The 21,831-nt window shown below is 45.8% G+C and overlaps 1 protein-coding gene across 1 annotated transcript in view; it reads right to left on the bottom strand.

Annotated features, from left to right (window-relative positions):
• Positions 1–21,831, bottom strand: part of ZNF451 (zinc finger protein 451) — a 347,114-nt gene that overhangs the window by 282,775 nt on the left and 42,508 nt on the right. Inside the window, 1 exon segment of the mRNA XM_029595684.1 lies at positions 20,544–20,655. Coding sequence (XP_029451544.1) covers positions 20,544–20,655 — 112 coding nt within the window.

The following is a 21,831-nucleotide window of genomic DNA, read 5'->3' on the forward strand; positions in this document are numbered from 1 at the left end:
AATTAAGAAAAAGCAGCAAATAATTAGATTACAAATGACTAAAAAAGGCAAAAATTATCTAACCTTTTTTCCTTATCTTTTTTAGAAAACTATAGCAGCCTCTTTTTCCTCTATTTCTTTTACTTTCCTAACCAAAAAAATGTTGGTTGCCCTTAATATTTCCTTTTAATTTTGCTCACTGCTCTTCTGCTTCCCATAGTTGTTCCCATCCAGCTAATGACTCCTTGCTGTACTCCTCTTTTTAACAAGTTTAGTTTTCCTGAAGTCTAGAACCCTTGCCTTTGAATGAAGCTTTATTGCCAGAGACTTAATACAGAACCTCACCATCTGGTTTTGTTCAATGTTTTCATGGGCTATATTGAGGAGGGATTAGTGCAGAGGCAGAAAATGTTTCAGAAAACTTAAGTGCCAGAAAAAGGAAGACTGGCAACAATATCTGGAAAGGCAGTCATGAATGCAAAGATGCAAATGGAAGAAAAAAAAATAGCAAATACAGTAAAACAGGCACAAGACTTTTTTTTTTTTGTAGATGTGTTAGTGATAGGAGGAAATGCAAAAGTGTCATTGAGACAGTCGGGGGAAGGGGTAGAATATGGAGAGGCTGATAAGGAAAACGTAACATTGCTTAACAAATATTTCTATTTGGTGTGCACTGTGGAAAGGTGAGGAGCAGGACCACATAAAATGAACACAAATGGGCTTGGAAATGAGGTAAACACCAAATGATTTTCAGAAAGTTGTGTTTGTGAGGAGTTAGCTACACAAAGTAGATAAAGCGATGGTCTGGATGGGATATTTGGGGGACTTAGAAAAGCTCTGGAGTTCCACCAGCTCACCTTTTTCAATGCTTCTTTAGAGTAAGGAGTAGTTCCAAAGAACTGGAGATAAGTGGATGCAGTTCCCATTCACAAAAATGGCAATAAGGAGGAGGCTGGGAAGTACAGGTCACTTACCTCTGTGGCGTGCAAATTAATGGAATCACCGCTAAAACAGAGGGCAGTGTAGTTTCTGGAATCCAATGGATTGAAAGATCTGAGGCAGCATGGTTTTACCAGAGGTAGGTCTTGTCATTCAAACCTGATCAATGACTGATTGGGTGACCAGAGAGTTGGATCAGGAAGAGTACTAGATGTAGTATACTTGGATTTCATTAAAGTCTTTGATACATTTTCACATAAGGAGCTTATAAATAAACTGAACACCCTTGGAATGGGCCCTAAAGTAACTGACTGGGTTGAAACTGGTTGAGTGGGAGACAGCAGAGGATAGAGGTTAATGGCATTCACTCCGAGGAGAGGGGCATTACACTAGTGGTGTCCTGCAGGAAACAGCCCTTCTCAAGATTTTCATGAACAACACTGCAGAAGGATTGTCAGGAAAGGTTTGTCTTTTTACAAATGATACTAAAATCTGCAGCAAGGCAGACAGCCAGGAAGATGTGGAAAGCATGAGGAGGGTAATCTAGCAAAGCTCAAGGAATGGTCTAGATTCTGGCAGCTTATATGGCTGTCTCTGATGGCTGATTTCATATATGACGGTGTGAGGCACAGAGTGCAGTATAGCTAAGATTTAATACCAAAAAATGCAGAGTTAAGCATTTGGGCTGCAAAAGCCCAAGGGAGCGATACAGTATAGGGGTGAAATTCATCTAAGCACAAAGGTGATTGTATCAGATTATCTTAATATGACCAAACAGATGGATAAGATGATGACAAAAGCCAGAAGGATGCTTGGCTACATAGAGAGAGGCATGGTAAACAGAAAAAAGGATGTGATATTGCCCCTGTATAAGTCCCTGATGAGACTGCATTTGGAAAGGAAAATTGGTACTTACCTGCTAATTTTTGTTCCTGTAATACCACAGATCAGTCCAGATAAGCAGTTTTATTCATCCCTACCAGCAGATGGAGGTAGAGAACAAAACTTTGGGCACTGCCACATATACGAGAGAACCACCTGCAGTCCATCAGTATTAATCGATACCAAAGCCAAGATAAGTAAAATTAATGGGCGAACAAGGCTCCCGAAATGGATACCCCTGACCAACTGGAAACCCAATTTATAACAGCCAAAAACTGAAAATTAGCCAAATTCGGCCACTCTGCTTATGCAAACAAATACTGCAGTCTTTCGGCAAAATCCTCAGGGCGGGCCTCTGGACTGATCTATGGTATTACAGGAATGAAAATTAGCAGGTAAGTACCAATTTTCCTTTCCTGATCATACCCAGATCAGTCCAGACAAGCAGGATGTACCAAAGTCCTCTTATACTGGGCGGGAACCCGAAAGACCCACTTGAAGAACACTCTCCCCAAAAGGGGCCGTCTCCAGAGCTCGCACATCCAAATGGTAATGCTTGGTAAAAGTGTGCAAAGATGACCGCACTGCGGCTCTGGAGACACCAGCTGACACTCAGCCGAAGACATCGCCTGAGCCCGCGTCAAATGCGCTCTAAGTCCCACTGGAACCACTCTTCCTTTGGAGATATAAGCTGCAGAAATCATCTCCTTCAACCAACGAGACAAAGAAGCCTTAGACGCCTTTTCTCCTTTCTTTGTTCCTCCGAACAGGACAAACAAATGATCAGAACGATGGAAAGCATTAGTGACTTTCAAGTAACGCAAAACCATTCTTCTCACATCCAAAAGATGAAGCTCACACCGCATCGAGGGATCCCGAGCCCAATCCGGAAACCCGGGCAACTCCACTGATTGGTTCACATGAAAAACCGACACCACCTTAGGAAGAAACTAAGGTACCGTTTGCAAAGACACCTTATCCGAAGATATTCATAGGAACGGATCACTGCACGAAAGCGCCTGCAATTCTGAAATCCTTCTAGCCGAACAGATAGCTACCAAAAAGACAGTCTTCAGAGTAAGGGTCTTCAAAGACATCTGGTTCAGAGGCTCGAAAGGCTCTTCGCAAAGGGCCCACAACACGAGATTGAGATTCCATTCCGGATGGATGGAGATGTTTGACTCCCGCAGAAAACGCACCACATCTGGTTGGGAGGCCAAGGCCTTCCCTTGTACTCTCCCTCTGAGACAACCCAAGGCAGAAACCTGGACTCAAAGGGAACTATGGGCTAATCCTTTGGACAAACCCTCCTGCAAAAAAGACAAAATATGAGACACCGAAACCTGAAGAGGGTCCAATCCCTGTTGTCCACACCAAATCTCAAACACTTTCCATACCCTGGAATAGGATAATGAGGTAGAAGGGCGTCGCACTTGGAGAAGCGTGGTAATTACGGGTTCCGAATATCCTATCATGCACAATCGTCTCCTCTCAAAAGCCAGGCCACGAGACAGATGAGATCCTCCCGATTGGAAAATGTAGGACTTTGACGAAGGAGATCCGGTAGATGGGTCAGACATAGCGGACCGTCCACTGCGAGATGCACCAGATCCGCGAACCACGGGCGACGAGGCCACTCTGGAGCCATCATTATTACTGTCTCCGCGAGTCCCTCTACTCGCCTGAGCACCTTCGCTATCAGCGGCCACGGAGGGAAGACATACAGGAGGACCCCGGTCAGCCACGGACATACCAGGGCATCGAGCCCCACCGCCCCGGACTCCTTCCGGCAGCTGAAGAGCCTTTGTATCTTTGTATTGAGACTCATTGCCATGAGATCGAACTGCAGGGTCCCCCACCATTCGCAGAGGAGTTCCCACTCCCCCGGATCCAACTGTTGCTGGCTGAGGTAATCTGCTTGGACGTTGTCGACTCCCGCGACGTGGGAGGCAGCGATTCCCTCGAGATGAAGCTGTGCCCACTCGAACAGCAGCTGAGCCTCCTGCGCTATTGCCGGACTCTTGGTTCCCCCCTGGAGACTGATGTAAGCTACCGTGGTCGAGTTGTCTGAGACTACTCGCATCATTTGATCATGGACCAAGGGTAGAAACTGCTCCAGAGCTCTGTGTACCGCTCTAGTCTCCAGGCGACTGATGTACCACGCCTGCTCTGATGTCGACCAAAGACCCTGAGCCGACTTGCCCAGACAAACCGCTCCCCAGCCCCAAAGACTGGCATCTGTGGTGACCACCACCCAATCCGGAACCTCAAGAGGCATTCCCTTCTCCAGATTGCTCCGCAACATCCACCAGGCCAGACTGGACCTGGCCAGTTCCGTCAGAGCCAGAGGCAGAAAATATTGTTGCGACAAAGGATTCCAACAGGACAACAATGCTCTCTGCAGAGGCCGCAAGTGGGCAAACGCTCAGGGCACCAGTTCCAACGTGGATGCCATGGATCCCAGGACCTGTAAATAATCCCAGACCTTCGGCATGTGTAGACGAAGCAGACGCGCTACCTATCCCTGAATCATGTTCACCCTGTCGTCTGTGAGAAACACTCTGCTCTGCTGGTTGTCGAAACGGGCTCCCAAGTATCCGAGGGAACGAGAGGAGACCAGATGACTCTTCTGCACATTTATGACCCAGCCTAGAGATTCCAGGAGAGAGCAAACTCGATCCATGGACCACACACACTCCTCTAGTGACTTTGCCCATATCAGCCAGTCATCCAAGTACCAGAAATCCCTCCTGTCTCACAGCCGCCCCCAATACTACCATCACCTTGGTAAATGTTTGCGGGGCAGTGGCCAGGCCGAAGGGAAGTGCTTGAAACTGATAGTGCTGTCCCAGCACCATGAATCTGAGAAATTTCTGGTGCTCTTGATGGATGGGGATATGCAGATAAGCCTTGGAAAGATCCAGGGATGCCAAAAACTCTCCTCCCCGAACCGCCGCAATTACGGTGCGCAACGTTTCCATCTGAAAACATGGCACCTTCAAACTCTGGTTGACTTTCTTCAAGTCCAAGATAGGGCGAAACTTGCCTTCTTTCTTGGGTACCACGAAGTAGATGGAATATCTGCCTTGCCCCTGTTCGGACATTGGTACCGGTACCACCACCTCCAGACTTAACAATTGCTGAAGTGTTTCCTGGACCACTGCCCGCTTGCTTTGGGAAAGACAACACGACTCCAGAAATACCGACCGTAGAGGGCGAGAAAATTCTAAGGTGTAGCAGTCTCTCACCACGCTCAATACCCATCGGTCGGAGGTGATCTTGGCCCACTCCCCATAGAACCAGGCCAGCCTGCCCCCGATTACCAGCAACGAGGAGTGGGCCTGCCGGATCTCATTGTGAGCACTTATTGCCACCCACTCCCTGGATGGCTCCGCCTCTAGATGTCCTTCCAGATCCCGGAAAGGACTGCTGCCTGTGTGAGGACTGCCTTGTGACCGAGGACTCCGAGGATCTCGGTGGACGAAAATGCCTTGACTCCCGAAAGCGAGGCTGAGAGAAGAAAGGCTTCCGGCCAGACTTTCGATCTTCTGGTAGTCTATTCCCTTTCGTCTCTCCCAGCGACTTCAGACGATCGAGATCATCACCAAACAGCAGCTTCCCCTGAAAGGGCAGATTACAGAGCTGCGATTTTGATGATAGGTCCGCTCCCCAGTTATGCAGCCATAAGTGTTGTCTGGCAGCCACCATCGACACCACAGCTTAGGCCGCGGTTTTCACCAGGTCATACAAGGCATCTGCGCCATAGGCAATATCCGCCTCCAGGCGGGCCACCTGGACTGGTGAAAGAATCCCGGAGGCAGACTGCTCCTGCGGTTTTTGGATCCAACACAAACAGGCCCGCTGCATCAGACTTGCACAGACCGCCACTCGCAGGTCAAGCCCCAGGACCTCAAATGCTCGTTTGAGATGCACTTCCAACTTTCTATCCTGGACATCCTTCAGGGCGGAAGCCCCCTGCAACTGGGATAGTGGTTTTCTTAGTGACTACCGAAACTGCCGCATCCACCTTCGGGACCTTAAGAACATCCAAATGGTCCTGCAGAAGAGGATAGAGCTTGGACATCGCTCTGCCCACTCGCAGACCGAAGTCGGGAGAATTCCACTCCCAGCTGATCAACATCTGGATTTTCTTTGGAATTGGGAAAGCACTGGAGGGTCTCCGCAGGCCATCCAGAACCGGATTAACCCCTTCAGCATCTGAATCCTCCAGGGTGAGCTTAATACCCAACTCCTCCAACACCTGAGGTATGAGCGGACGAAGCTCTTACCTTTTGAAGATACGGATCACCTGTGGATCATCTCCTTTAGCCTTTGGACCCTCCGAAGTCCCCTGCTCCATTTTAGAGTCTCCTGTGTCCAGAGAAGGACCCCCACACGAATCCCCATTGTGATAGTCGTCCGAGGACACCTCATCCTCCTCCTTAGACTCATCCAAGGCTGATTCCAAGCGCGCCAGACAACCCTGGGGGGGGGGGGGGGGGGGAGGGGGGGGGCGGAATTTGCATACTTTTTGCGCCTGTAGCGGAATCCTTCTTCCGTGTTCCCGAGACCGCTGGGTTTTCCGTGACGCCACACTTACCCACCTGCCTAGCCAGGAAGGCCTCAAGCAGCAAAAGAACAAACTCTGAAGAAAACCCCCTCGGGGCTTCTGAAGGGCGTTTGGGGCTGCTAGGACCCAAGACCCCCGGGTTTTTGTCCCTCGGTCAAACCATGGGAGACAGGAGCGGCGGGGATCCCCCCCGGAACCCCGGGGATCCATCTTCCCATCTGTCTCTGCCTCCGCGGCCATTGCTACTCCCTCGTGCTCCCCGAGCACCACCGCCAAGGACAGTGAATGGCTCCGTGGCCTAGCTTGCCTATCTGAGCCCCCCTCCCCCCCTCCAGCACATCCCGTGCAGAGGAGGAGGTCAGTGAGACAGACCGACAGGCTTCCGCAGGCCCTACAGGCCTCCTTGAGCTGCCTGTCTGTCATGGAACTCAGAAATCGAAATAAATGCAAGAAAACAAGCAATTACCTATTTGACCATGTTGCCACACGGTCTGGGACACATGGGGGGGGGGGCGCACCACTCAGCAGCTGATACACACTGAGGGGGGCGCACTGCTCTAAGTGCTTCCCACCGGCGCGCAAAAAACAGGCCGCTGCCGCGGCTGAAAAATCACACAGCCCGATTGGGAGTGCAGTCAGCTGTTAACAGAGGAAATTTGACCCGGCCGGGACCACCCACCTCCAAAAAACTCACCTGATCCGCCCAACTATGCCTGAGGCCTGCCCCGACGATCCCGCCGAGGGAACTGGCTGTCCAACAGCAGAGCTTGCCTGCTAGCAGCTGCTTACGCGAAGCAGAGGGCTGCCATATTTTTTTTTTTTTACAAAGCTCTTTAAGGAGCAGGCATACAGGAAAGCAAACCCCAAAAAGTAAAAAATTAAGGGTACTTCCCTGTTCCTGCTTGGCGGAGGGGCTTCCGGTCTACCGAGGGAACCAGTGGTCCCTGGTCCCGGGGTCGCAGGCAAAAGCTGGTCAGGAGCATCCAACCCCCCATTTGCCCGGCTCAACCCAAGGGACGACCCTTCTCCAGGACCCTGCCAACTCGGGGAGCAATCTTCCTGAAAATATCCAGTCAGTCAGGACTGCAGGGTTAGTACCTCTACCATCTGCTGGAGGTAGAGAAATACTAAGGGAATGCAGGTGGCAGTGCCCAAAGTTTTGTTCTCTACCTCCATCTGCTGGTAGGTATGAATAAAACCCGCTTGTCTGGACTGATCTGGGTATGTTCAGGAATACTGTGTAAAGTTCTGGAGATACCTACAAAAGGATATAGAACAGTTGAAGTTGGTCTAGAGGGTGATTACCAAAAAATCTCTATATACTTTAGACCGAAAACCACTTCCCAGACAAAGATCTAATCGTATATACCAGTGATGGCTAACCTATGACACGCGTGTCAGAGGTGACACGCCGAGACGTTTTTGCTGACACGTGCAGCGTTTCAAGGACTATCGGGATTTTTTTTTTTTTTTTTTTTTTTTTTTAATCGGCTGTGCCGAGCCTTTTCTTTTTCAGCTGCGCCGACCCTTTAAAATTTGTTTTTTTAGTATCCCCCTACCCTCCGGACCCCTCCACCAATGCCCCCGGACGCAGGGAGGCTCATGCGGCGCAGCGATAAGGCTCAAGACAAAGATCGCGTTTAAATGCGCTGATGCTCCTCCTCCTTCCTGCCTGTGCGTCCCCGGAAGTAAACGTTGCCGGAGCCGCGTGGGCAGGAAGGATGTGAAGCATCAGCGCGTGCAGAAGAGGAGCAGCATTTGCGTTTACGGGCCGCCGCAAATTCCAAGTTGCAGCGGCCCGAGAAGAGGAAGAGGCCCGGTAGCAGGGCCGCCACGGCCCGAGAAGATCAGGGCTGCTGCAGAGCCGGCCCAGAGGTGAGAGAGAGGCTGAGGGTCTGTAGAGTGTGCATGTGTGCGTGTATGAGATGAATTGAGAGATTGTGTGTGAGAGTGAGGACCTGAATGTTTGCAGAGACAGCATGTGAGAGCCTGTGTGTGTTTGTGTTTGTGAGAGAGAGAGAGAGAGAGAGAGAGCGCATGTGCCAGTGAGAGCCTGTGTGTATGAATGATTGTATGAGAGCGCGCATGTGCCAGTGAGAGCCTGTGTGTGTTTGTGAGAGAGAGAGAGAGAGAGAGCGCATGTGCCAGTGAGAGCCTGTGTGTATGAATGATTGTATGAGAGAGAGCATATGCCAGTGAGAGCCTGTGTGTGTGTGAAAAAGAGAAATGCATGTGAGAATGAGAACCTGACTGTGTGTTTGAGGGAAGAAGATGGAGAGAAAAGAAACAGAAAAAAGACAATATAAAAGGAATTGGCAAAAAAATAAGAAAGGGAAGGTGGAAAAAAAAAAGCCTGTGACCAACCAATTAGAAAACTAAGATCAGACAGCAAAAGTAAAAAATAAATTACTTTTTAGTGATTGGCACATGTAATCTTTGGGAATGTGCAAGAATAGCACTTTCTCTACGGATCTCACAATGTATGAGATCAGCATGGAGAAAGTGGAACCCAACGGAGCCTGCACAGAGGAGGCAGCAGAATGGGCTTCAGTGTCAGTAGCAGCAATCGGCGCCTCCCCAATAGCCATGCGGCAGCAGTGACAGTGGCAGCAGAGGAATGAGAGAGGTTCCGAGATTGCTGGCAAAAGAAAGAGAGGGGGTCTGCCTTTAGTGTGTGCATGTATATGAATGGGACTCTGCCTGGGGGTGTATGTGTGTGAATGCATGGGTGCCTGCCTGGGGGTCTGTGTGTGTGAGAATGAATGTGTGCATGCCTGGGGGATGGGGAGGGAGTGGTGTGAAAATGAATGGGAGCCAATAAAAGAAACCGACTGACAGATGAAGTTTGTAACGCTTGCTTGGACTTGAAGTGTGCGAAATACCAACCTTCAATTGAAGATTTAGCCAATGAAATTCAGCAACAAAAAAGTCACTAAGCAGGTAAGGTAAAGAATTATTTGTTTTTGCTTTATTAATAAATACAGTACATATTAAAATTATAACTTTTTGTTATTGATTAGAGCTACAAATATCACAAAATTATGGATTTTTCTAGAAGTGACACACCACCCGAGTTATGCTTGGGTTTTTTATGAATTTTGACACACTGAGCTCAAAAGGTTGGCCATCACTGGTATATACCCTAGAGAAAAGTTGGGGTAGGGAAGATAAGATAGATATATTTATATACCTCCAAGACTTCCATACACAGGAGGCAAGCGTTTTCCAAAGGAATGAAGGCTCTAGAATGAAGGGTCTTGGGATGAAGGTGAAAGGGGGTGGGCTCAAGAGCATCTAGGAAATATTTCTTTACATAGAGGATAATAGATGCATAAAAGTGCCTCCCTGTGGAAGCTATAGAGACAAGGACAGTATCTGAATTCAAGAAAGCATGTGATAAATACAGAGGATCACTGAAGGAACGATAAGGATTGTAAAATTGAAGGGTTAGTGTGGATGGACAAACTAGAAAGGCTGTATGGTTATTTTTCTGCTGTAACTTTTCTATATTTCTAACTGGCCCCAAGATAGATACTTGAAGAACTCCACTCCTTAACCCTCTTTACCAGCAAATTAAAACTTTACACCTCCATGTTTTATATACAGATAGATATCTGACTAGATCTCTATCCAGCTCTTCCATTTGTTAGAGAAATCTGTAGATCACTTCAACATAGATGGAAGTTCTATGTCCCCTTTCCAACATAATGTGGTGCTTCCTCTCCTTTCCCTATAACCCATGCATTTTTGTTGCCTAATATTATATATTTTAAGTGCTACTTCTCCCTTTTTTCTGTATACCTTGTCCTTCCTGAAAAATTAGTCTAAAAAAGGCTATATTCAAGTCATGAACTGTTTCTATAACAGCACCTATATCTAGATCTGACTCTGCCATAAGGATTTGCAAGCCTGGAATTTTATTACTGTGATTCATTGATCATAAATTAAACTAGTCCCTGTGCAAAAGTCACTTCTTCCTTAAAGCCATAAAGGTAGAATTTAACTGGTTTCTAAATGAAATAAACTAAGATGGCGGCAAAGGAGAACTATATTTTCCAGCTTCCCTGAAAGCTCAGTCACAAATACTCAGCACAATCACCCTGCTTGGCCTACTATTGCCATAAAACAGGGAGAAAACACCCAGAAGAGAGAGCCAGAGGGAGGTTCCAGGACTAAGAGAGAGCACTCAGGCAGCAGGCAATCCAGTCTAGAAATCAATGTAAGCTAAGAAGGATGACAAGGCGGCAGAAGGAGAACTATGCCTAGGCATGTGTTTATTTATTTATTTTCTATGCCATAGACGTTTGGCTTAAAGCTAAGACATCCCTAATATCTTTTTCTTACTGCCACCTCTTGAGTAGTAGCCTGCAAGAGAAAGGGCAAGGGTGCCTGCTTAGAGCCTATAGCATTGTTCTGGATTAATTAGAATTGCTATACCTATTATTGAATAAGGGGAGCTATGAAGTTCTCTTTTTGAATCCTGCCATTTGTTTGTTTCAGCATATCTGAAGTCAGTGGGAACTACCATTAAAAAGGATTTTGAGGGTGATTAGCAGTACCTGGAGTTGGGAACTGTGAGAAAGGTTTAAAATTAACAGTACTGCCTGGGGGGGGGGGGGGGGTGAGTCAGAGAATGCTTAGATAACTTTAGATGCCCCTGTTAAACTTGAAGCACTGGGAAGTCCTGTATTCTAAGTGGGAATTAGCAATTAGGATTGTGTTCTCAGAAGCTGGGCTAGCTGTTGGTTAAGGACAAGCAGGAGTTAAGAAAACTTGTCACTATAACTTTAGGGGATTGAGAATGTTACACCTGAACAGTTAAGAACCTTAAAATGTTAACTTTTTTAGTTTTGGGATATTCTGCCCTGGTTATGAATCCTGCTGGGAGACTTTGAAAAGGGTTACTGGTTCTAAACAATTAGAACTGTTAAGGAAAATCAGAAAATGTTTAGAAATCTCCTGGTGCCATTTACTACTACCTTGGTAAAATTCAAAGCACTGAGAAAGTTGTTCTTTGATTAGAGTTGTTAATTATATTGGCACTCTTGGCAGCTTAACTCGCAGCCAGTAAATTGGATATAGAAGCAGCCTTTGCTTTTATTTTTGTTTCAATGCGAATATGAAGATAGGTTGCTACAGCTCTGATGCTCTATCAGTGGTTTTTCTTTTTTATTACTGCTGGGACAACTCAAAGTATATGTGCAAGGATTAATAAAAATGCTACTGTAAGCTTTAGGGGATTGTGACATGTCCCACATGCAGAATTAGTGGGGCTGGTTAATATAGCTTGGGAAGTTAAATTAAATTTTGGAATATTTTACAATGGCCATGGGGCTGCTGGCTTGAGGGAGGGGGTAGACTTTAAAAAGGGTTGTTGTTACTAAAGAATTAAAGCTGTTAAGAACAGGTAATTGAGACTAGGAAGTTGGATGATACCAACATTTCTTTGCAATCGGGAACATAAAAAAAAGACACCACCCGTTTAAAGTCACATTACCTATATGCCTATATGTGAAGAAGATAGTGAGCATAGGAAAAGAAGATTTCTGTTTTGATTTAATGAATGTAGGCTTGTTAACACTGAGTTAAAAGATAGCAAGCCAAAGCTCATATCAAGGGACTACAATGGTGGCTTTGATTGTACTTTTATATTATGCAAGACCTTTTTCCTCCTTTTGTTTTGAAGATAATTTCATTCAGTTGCGAAGTGTTATATTAAGCTGCTGTCTGGTATGAAATCTGTCTTTTCAGTTCATAAGAGACACCACTTTAGTTATGTCAAAGGGGAAGAGGTTAAAAGTGGGGAATCTTACTCTGGGTTATTATGGGGAATCTGCTAGAGAGGGAACAGGTTAGCCCTGCCTTAGCCACTTCTCTTGCTGAGAGCATCTCAGTCCAAGTAACTCTATCCTATAGCCTTCTTACCTAGAATCCAGTTGATCCACAGCCTCACCAACTGAGGAAGCAGCAGTGTTGTCAAGACTCGCTACAAATTAACGTGCTACAATGCTACAATTCCCTATACTATGAATCAGGCAAAGATGCTCAGCAAAAAGTTCATCCTTTAAGCCAGGAAGGAAAGGTTTTATAAACAACAAAAAAAAAAGATAAAGAAGTGAACAGAGAGATCACGTGATGTGATGAGCTAGACGGACGCGCAAGGTCTAGCTCTGGGTGAAGTAGCCCCGAATCTGCCTCCTTCCAATTACCAGCGCACCTTTAAGGCTACAAACTAATCGGCTGAAGCATTGCCTATGTTGATAGTAACCTACATGAACAAATCGCCTACAGCTATGCCGCCGAAGTCCACTAAAAAGGACAAGACGCGACCGCCAGAAGGCAAAATGGCGGCGCCAAGCAGAGCCGGCAGCGGGGACGCCGTGAGTACTAACTCACTGGTTCACCCCGCAACACAAGAAATTAAGGATGCAGTCGAAGCGGCTCTGGAGTGAAAATTTACGGACTTGTCTGAGCAAATAGAGGCACTACAAAATACATTGTCCGTCTTTGCTCCTTGGATGGATCAGGTTGAAAACGGAACAGCCATCTTAGAAGATGACGTGCTCGCCCTGACTCAGCAATAATCTTGAAAAAACAGTAAAAGAGCGTGTCGAGAAAATAGATGACCTCGAGAATAGGTCTCGGCGGTCAAACTTAAGGATCACTGGCATACCGGAGTCCACGGAGGATGTTCAGCTGCGAAAGCTGCTAATGGATTGGATTCCAGACGCGCTAGGCCTTCCAGACCTGAAAGACACGTTGGAGATCGAAAGAGCACATCGGGTTGGTGCTCACATGGCACGCACGGGTGGAGACACGCGGCCAAGAATTATAATTGTAAAATTCCTGCATTTTCAACATAAACAGGCAGGGAGAAAACAATCAAACCTGCAACTATCGGGGGCCCGCATCCGCATGGCACCTGACTATTCTGCGCATGTGACAACTGAGATGGGTCTTTTCGCCAGTCTTCAGCTTATTGATCGAGAAGAAAGTCAGATTTATATTACAATTTCCGGCGAAACTGCAAGTATATCGAGACAGAATATGGACGATATGAAATTGCTAGAGGAGGAACTACAGAAATGATATGGACAGGCTAGAGCTGGCAGATGATTAAATCTAGGTAACAGGAGGTAGAGGGGGGCTACTAATCCTTAACACATTTAACAAAATCTCGTATATGGGCTCTAGACGTCCTTGGGGCAGTATCAGGGAAGGGGGGGTAGGGGAGGGCTAGGGGGGCTGAGGTACTCCAGTATCAATACAAGATCTATTGAGAAAACCCTGTCAGTATGGGAACGGCTACAACATGTGAACGCTTTAGGCGAAAGGGAAGTATATGGGACTTATGTGTTACACCAGAGGGGGAGGCGAGGCTAGGGGTCTCTCCCTTTTTGTTGTGAGAGTATGACAAGATTTCACACTGCACTGACCAGGGCACAGCATGGGGACTGAGTATAGAATTGTGTCAGGGAATGTAGATGGTTTGGGTAGTCCCATTAAAAGGAAAAAAATATTTCAGCATCTAGCACGTATTAAAGCCAATGTGGCATGTATACAGGAAACCCACTTAAACCCAGAAGAGAATAAAAAATTGTGCAGAGAATGGGTAATAGCCTGCCACTTTGCTCCGGCTTTAGGGAGAAAATGGGGAGTGGCGATCCTGATAAATAAAAATACTCCGCTTACAATATCTAAAGAACTAAGTGACCCTGAAGGAAGATATGTTATAATTATTGGGCAGTTAGAAGGAAAACCAATTACTATATGCAACATATATGCTCCCAATATGCCTGATAGAACATTCTTTACAAAGCTACCGTATTTTTCGCTCCATAAGACGCACCTGACCATAAGACGCACCTAGGATTCAGAGCGGGAAAATAAAAAAAAAAAAATAAAAAAATGGTGTGCTAAACCGGCTCTGTTCCTGGGCATCTGTGCATCTTACGGAGCAAATTAGGGTAGGGCATAAAATGTTTTTTTTTGTCCCCATTCCAACCCTTTAAATTTAATTAACTACAACCCCCCACCCTCCTGACCACCCCCACCCCCCCCAAGACTTGCAAAAAGTCCCTGGTGGCCCAGCAGGGGTCCGGAGCAATCTCCTGCACGTGGGCCGTCGGCTACCAGTATTCAAAATGGCGCCGATAGCCTTTGCCCTTACTATGTCACAGGGGCTACCGGTGCCATAGGAGCACAAGATGGCCCAAAACCGGGCAAGGATCCCATGCAGGCGGCCTCATATCGACCGAACTCCCTTTTAAATTGCGACCTAAAATTTTTTGCCTGTATATTAGCCCAGAGATTGAGCCCCGTTATCCCATTCTTTATTTCTTCCTATCAGACTGGATTTGTAAAAAACCGTAACCCAGGGGCTACTATCATTCGGCTTATCTCAGCCACAGAAGCAATGCGAGTCACAGGATCCCAATCGGTAGCAATCGGATTCAACTCCGAAAAGGTGTTTGATAGAGTATCATGGGACTACAGGTTCTCAGTATTACAAAGGTTTGGGTTTAAGGGTAAAATCCTTAAAAATATAAATATGTTATATAAATCCCCGGTATCCTGTTTGCTAATGATGCTATTTCAAAAGTTATAAATATCCAACATGGTGTGCAACAAGGCTGTCCCCTCTCCCCTATACTTTATATACTATCACTAGATCCCTTGCTACGAAAATTGGGGAGATCTGAGCGGATACATGGACAAATGCAAAAGAATCAATCCTTTACTGTGGCAGCATTTACAGATGATATGATAATATTTTTAAGTAATCCAACCATGTCGTTACCTGAAGTGCTAAGGATTCAAGCAGAATTTGGGCGGTTTGCAGAATTTAAGGTAAATAAGGAAAAATCTGAGGCATTGGATATTACTGGAAAGTTAACGGGTAATTGGCCTGGCAAGTTTCCCTTAAAGTGGGTCACATCAGATTTTAAATACCTGGGCGTACACTAATCCAACACAAATTTCTCTCTTAACATAGGGCCCATCAAACAGAAATTAGTAACATATCTTCAGTCGTGGCGCAACTTACCCTTGTCTTTAACAGGTAACATTCTGGAAATCTCTAAGTGGATATACATATTCCAAATGCTGCCAGTGTGGCTTACTCAAAGACATTCAGGACATTAACAGGGAAATGAGGAGGTTTACCTAGGGAGGTAAACGATCCCCAAACCCTGGGCACATTACACCAACCAAACTAGAAGGGAGGACTTATTTGTCCAGATCTAGCTCACTACAATCGAGCGTGCCTGATGCGCCATATTAGGGATTGGGTTTTCAACTTTACACCTCTGGAGTACTACAAGGACTGGGCGTCACCATGGTCTCTCAGCTCCATTTTAAATCTGCACAGCAAGTGGTTACCGACACACATAGTTACTAGCTTTGTGGTATCTTCAATGCGGAAAGCCTGGAAGTATGTCTGTCAAATGCTGGGTACTAATCCAGAATGCACCGCCTGTTTGCAGATCAAAGGCTGCCCTTTATTCAGGCCGGGACAAAATCAGGTCATCTTTTCACAGTGGGAGGAGCAGAGATTAAAACGGTTATCACAATTGTTCAGCAATGGAGAAGGGTCCGGTCACATACTGAGTTTTCAGGAGCTGAAAGCCCATTCCTTGCTCCCAAATAAAGACCATTACAGGTTTTTACAGTTGAAGCATTTTATACAAGGCCTGTTAGAACGGAATCTGGTTTTGTCAAAATTTCAAGGATTGCACCATCTACTGATGGGGAAAGATGGTAAGAGGTTCCGTGCACCCAATTTTACAAAGCTCTAATGGATTTACAACCTAATCCACGGTTTTCAGCTCTACTCATGAAATGGAACACTGGACTTAACACCTCCTTAACATGCGAGGATCTCGTATCGAGCTTTGAGAGAATCCCGGCTGTCGTGGAGAACGTAGGTTTACAAGATAAGCAATACAAAATTTTACACCTAGCTTACTATGCACAACAGCAAGCTTACTATATGGGACTGGCACCATCTCTTAGCTGTGTCAGATGCTCGCATCCAAAACCAGATGTGATTCATAGCATTTGAACATTACAAACTAGGATAACGACTCTGTGGAACCACAGTATCTCACTGGATCCTGAAATATGGATTTTTGGAATATAAGACAATCAGATGTCATGGAGTACCTCCTGTCAGGGACGGTGGAAGCACTAGGTGAACTAGGCCTAGGGCGCCGAGCCACTGAAGGCAGACATGAAGGCTCATGTGGCCACCGGTGGAACTCATCACACTGGCAGCTGAGCAGTGAACTACTGCTGTGCTGTGTGCCCGATACACACAACAAGAAGATCGGCAGGGCCATGGTGGAGCTCACGTCACCACGGCCCGAAAAAAAAGGTTGCGTCTAAACATGCAGGTGCTCCTTCTCCTTCCTGCCCGCATGGGCAGGAAGGAGGAAGAGCATCAGCCGCGTGCAGAAAAGGAGCAGCGCTTACAGGCCGCCGTGAATCCCAAGTCGCAGCGGCCTAACAAGAGGAGGAGACCCGGTAGCAGGGCCACCGCCACAGATCCCACATTGTGGGCGGCCAGAGAAGATCAGGGCCGCTGCAGAGCGAGGAGGCCCAGAGGTGAGAGAGAGGCTGAGGGCCTGTAGAGTGTGTATGTGTGCGTGTATGAGTTGAGTTGAGAGATTGTGTGAGAGTGAGTTGAGAGGCTGTGTATGGGAGTGAGGACCTGAATGTTTGCAGAGAAAGCATGTGAGAGCCTCTGGGTGGGTGAGAGAGAAACAGCATGTGACAGTGAAAGCCTGTGCTTGAGCAAGACAGCATGTGGGAGTGAGAGAGAGCCTGTGCATGTGAGAGTCAGACAGCATGTGCCAGTGAGAGACCTTGTGTATGGATGATTGCATGAGAGAGAGCATGTGAGAGTGAGAGCCTGTGTGTGTGAGAGAGAGAGAGAAAGCATGTGAGAATGAGAATCTGACTGTGTGTTTGAGGGAAGATGACAGATGGAGAGAAAAGAAATAGAAAAAAAGACAATATAAAAGGAAATGGCAAAAAAATAAAGGGAAGGTGGAAAAAAAAGCCTGTGACCAACCGATTAGAAAACAAAGATCAGACAGCAAATGTAAAAAAAAACAAAAAAACTTTTTACTGATTGGCACATGTAATCTTTGGGAATGTGCAAGAGTAGCACTTTCTCTATGCGGATCTCACAATGTACGAGATCAGCATGGAGGAAGTGGAAGCCCTCGGGTCTGCACAGAGGAGGCAGCAGAATGGGCTTCAGTGCCAGTAGCAGGAATCAGCACCTCCCCAATAGCCATGCGGCAGCAGTGACAGTGGCAGCAGAGGAATGAGAGAGGCTCTGAGGTTGCTGGCAAAAGAAAGAGAGGGGGTCTGCCTTTAGTGTATGCATGTGTATGTATGGGAGTCTGCCTGGGAGTGTATGTGTGTGAATGCATGGGTGCCTGCCTGAGGGTGTGTGTGTATGAGAATGAATGGGTGTCTTCCTGGGGTTTGTATGTGTGAGAATAGGTGCCTGCCTGTGTGTGGTGGTGTATGAGTGTGTGAGAATGAATTGGTGCCTGCCTGGGGGTCTGTGTGTGTGAGAATGACTGGGAGTTTGCCTGTTTGTGTGTGTGTTTGTGTGTATGTGAGGGAGCCAGTGAGAGTATGAGTGTGTATAAGAAAATCCAGGGGGGTAAGAGTGTGTGGGGGGAGGGGTGTGGAGGGGAGAGAGTGTCTTACAGCCTGAGAGTGTGTCAGTGTCTGTGAGAGCGAGAGGTTATGGTGGGTATAAGAGCATGAATGTGTATGTATGTGACAGTGTTTGTGTGAGAGAGAATGGACATGCGAGTATGTGTGAGAGAGAGGATAACCTCCTAATCCTCGACAATATCAGGGTGACTGGAAATCAAGAGCTCCCATGTATGGACAGCAGGGGCTTTTTAAAATCCTTATGAGTTTTAATTATTGGGTGTTATTTGATATATGTGATGTTTTGAAATATTTTATTGGTGTTTGGGAAATTGTAAAAAATGTATATGATTTTAATTAATAGAAATTCTATTTATCAGTAGTTTTAAAATATTCTTTTATTAGTATGGTTTACTATTATAACTGATGCTTTATGTTTCTCGATTTTATTGTTTTATGATGAATGATGCTTCTGTTTTTCCATTGTTAATATACAGAGTCTGGCTTCTTGGGCTTTCCATTTCAGTTTTTTCTAATTTGTGCTCCTTTATTTTGTATTTGGTGAGGGCCTGTCTCTGCTCTGCGTGTGTGACCATGATGAGAGATTCTGCTAGCATGTAGTGTCTGTATAGGGATCTTTAGCAATCGGGTTTGTTTTGTTTCCTCAGTAGGTGGTGTATTAGTATTCTAGGACCCAGTGTAATATTTACCCTTGCTTATTCACAGGTAGGGTTATTGTTGTTTGAGTCCTTGGTGTTATTACTGTTATGTTATGATGGGACTGCAGTATAGATTTTGAGTGTCTTTTTTTGTGGGGTTTTGTGTTAGTTCACAATGTGTCTGGCAATGGAAGGTGTTTGTGCTGCTGTTACTGTGAGGTGACACCAGAATTTGAAAATATTTTTTAGTATGATGAGCTGTAAGGGAAACATCCAAGCGCCATTGTTTGGGGGAATTTCAGTGGATGCACAGAGTTACAGAACTGGAAGTGCAGGATTTGTATTGACATTCTGGCCCTTCCTATATATTCCAGACTTCACTCTCATAGCGATATAGAATTAGTTGAATGAGGCTATCAAATAATTTTATAGTAGTTTTACTAGAAGTGTGAAACTGGCCAGCTTTTTTAAATTACGTAGAAGACCCTTTGGACTTTTTTATTAACACTTTTTTTATAACCAATTTTAAAGCAGGATCCATGCTATAAAGGTGGTGTGATAAAGAAATGTCATTTTGGCTCCCCCCCCAAATTCTTCTGTCAAGAGATGCCACTGATTTTCTGTGACCTTAAGCATTAGTACAAGAAGGATTACCGGGGGGATGCTGGAGAGGCACACAAAGGCATTGGCCCTCGGGCGCCGGAGACCCTTGGTGCGCCACTGGGTGCGAGCCATATGGGGCCGCAAGTGGCGGCAAAGAGGAGTGGAGATTTGGCGGGCCGCGAGCAGTGCCCAACCTGCTTGCAACCCAAAAAATCCACACAGTCAGCAGGCGTGATCGAGAATGAGGTAGCCTAGGGCGCCTAATCCCCTTGCACCGGCCCTGCCTCCTGTCAAAGGTTGTTTCTGGAGAAAGCATCCCTTATAGCTAAATCGACTATCCTCCTGCTATGGACTGAACAATCACCGATTCTATGGCCAACCTGGATACAACAATTTCATAAACTGTTGCAAATGGAATACCTTATGGCTAAGACTCTGGCTTCCAAGAGATTACCACAGATGCTCATAGTTTGGGGAGAGTACCTGAACTCGCTGGCCAAGGAAACCCAACACCACTTAACAGAGGGCCTTTAAGAGCCATGTAAGGCACCGGCTTCAAGTGAAGGATACAACTTCCATGTTGCTGGACTTCCTACGTTGATATTTGTTCTTAGGTAAATGTACAGCAAAATGTATAGCGAATGTATAGCAAAGGGATAGCTACATATATGTTGTTTCATGCAAAGTTCCTGATAACATTTAACTGGAGTACCTCGGGGAGGGGGAGGGAGTGAAAATCTGAAAACTATGAGGGTAACAAGGTAACAGACCTACCTGGGCTTAGTTGCAAAGATACTTAAGCAGATTAAATGTTGGGGTTAAAGGACAAAATGACTATTACATAACAGGTGTTTCGTGCACTTGCGTTCATATCTACAGTGTCACAGTTTACTGTTTTAAGTTCCATGATCCATGGATCTTGTTCCATGTTTTTCTATTCTGGACCGAGGAGATTCTGATATTGTTATAACGTACTGAATCTCAAGTGTGAGCCTAGGTTTAATCTGGTTCCTATCTGTTTAATACAATGTTCAATGACCCCGTTGAGGGTTTATCTCTGTATGGACTCTGTTAAACCCAATAAAAATCATAATTAAAAAAAAAAAGTGAACAGAAAATGTAAGATGTCTCCTGAAATATTCTGTGTTGTGATATAATCATGCAGCTCAATAATATTCACTTTAAAGTCAGATGTTATGGGAATTCTAGGAAGCTTCATGCCCTTCATGAGATACCTGGCTTGTTTGCCCAATGGTTCACGCACTGTCTCGCCTCCTCTGTGGAGGTGCGTCCCTTGATGAACTCCAACTCCTGTAAACCATGAGCTTGCTGCAAATCCACTTTTTCCTGCAGATTGGAAGCATTAGAAGGTCAGGCAAGAGTTAATGTCTATCACAGTGCAATTACAATCCTGAGAACTTATCACCCACATACATTTACATGTAAGATCCTAGTCCTAAGAAAAGCCTAGAATATTGGCACTTACTAGTACTTGGAAACACAAATGTCTGGAATATAATTGCTTAAAAATTATGCTTTTGTTGGCACAGCAATTTTCTGCTGGTACATCAGGCTTCCATTTCAATCAGAACCAGCTTCTATTGGCAAACGGCAACATAAGCCTTCATTTGCTACCACCTGGAGTTTCTTCCCTCCCCCATTTTGTAATCTAACCCCTCCTATCTAGCCCAGCTATCAATGTGACAAATCCTTGCCCAAAGGAAACAGACCACGGCTCTCTCCAGAACCTGGTACACAAGGATTTGGATTTATTATTTAACTACTCACCTTTTCAATTCATTTCAAGGTACCCAAGGTCACAAGGAGTATCAGGTGGGAGAAGCAAGATTTAAACCTTGCCTTCCCTGGTTCTTCAGCTGACTAATCTATTAGGCTGCTACACTCTAAAATCTGGCCATTAAGTGTCACCATCATGTGAGATGGTTCAGACTCCCCACCTCCACTGGCCTAAGTTGAGGCTAGAGTCAGGAATCAAATTTTTCCCATGGCAGCTGTCAGTACTACCAATGAAACAGCAATAGAAGACATTGCTTAACATTTTTCTTATAAACTATCAGCAAAGGTAGTATTCACATCCCCTGGCTGGGAGCTGACTGGGGCAAGAGAGAGAGAGAGGGGGGGAGGAGGAGGAGTAGATTGAGAGAGGAGACAACAGGTGGGGACTCAGATCTTGGTAATAGCTACAAAAAAAGAGGTAAGTGTATCAGGAAGTTGTCAAGGGAGCAACAGCATGCTTGTGGAGGAGGGGGAGCACTGGCCACGTGCTCGTCAGTGCTGCATAACAACACATTAAGGACCAGATTTAGAAAAGTTTTCCTCCCCCTATAGAAACAGAATGGGAAAACAGCCTTAGTAAAATCAGGTCCTATAGGACTGACTGCAGACCGCCACCCACTTCAGTTTCAGTGGGGACAATGGGAAGGCCAAGCATGTTATATATAGTAACACAGTAAATTACAGCAGAAAACGACTCAAGTGGTCCATCTAGTCTGCCCAGAAATT

The sequence above is a fragment of the Rhinatrema bivittatum genome, chromosome 3 (genome assembly GCF_901001135.1).
Source record: "Rhinatrema bivittatum chromosome 3, aRhiBiv1.1, whole genome shotgun sequence".
Taxonomy (NCBI): Eukaryota; Metazoa; Chordata; class Amphibia; order Gymnophiona; family Rhinatrematidae; genus Rhinatrema; species Rhinatrema bivittatum.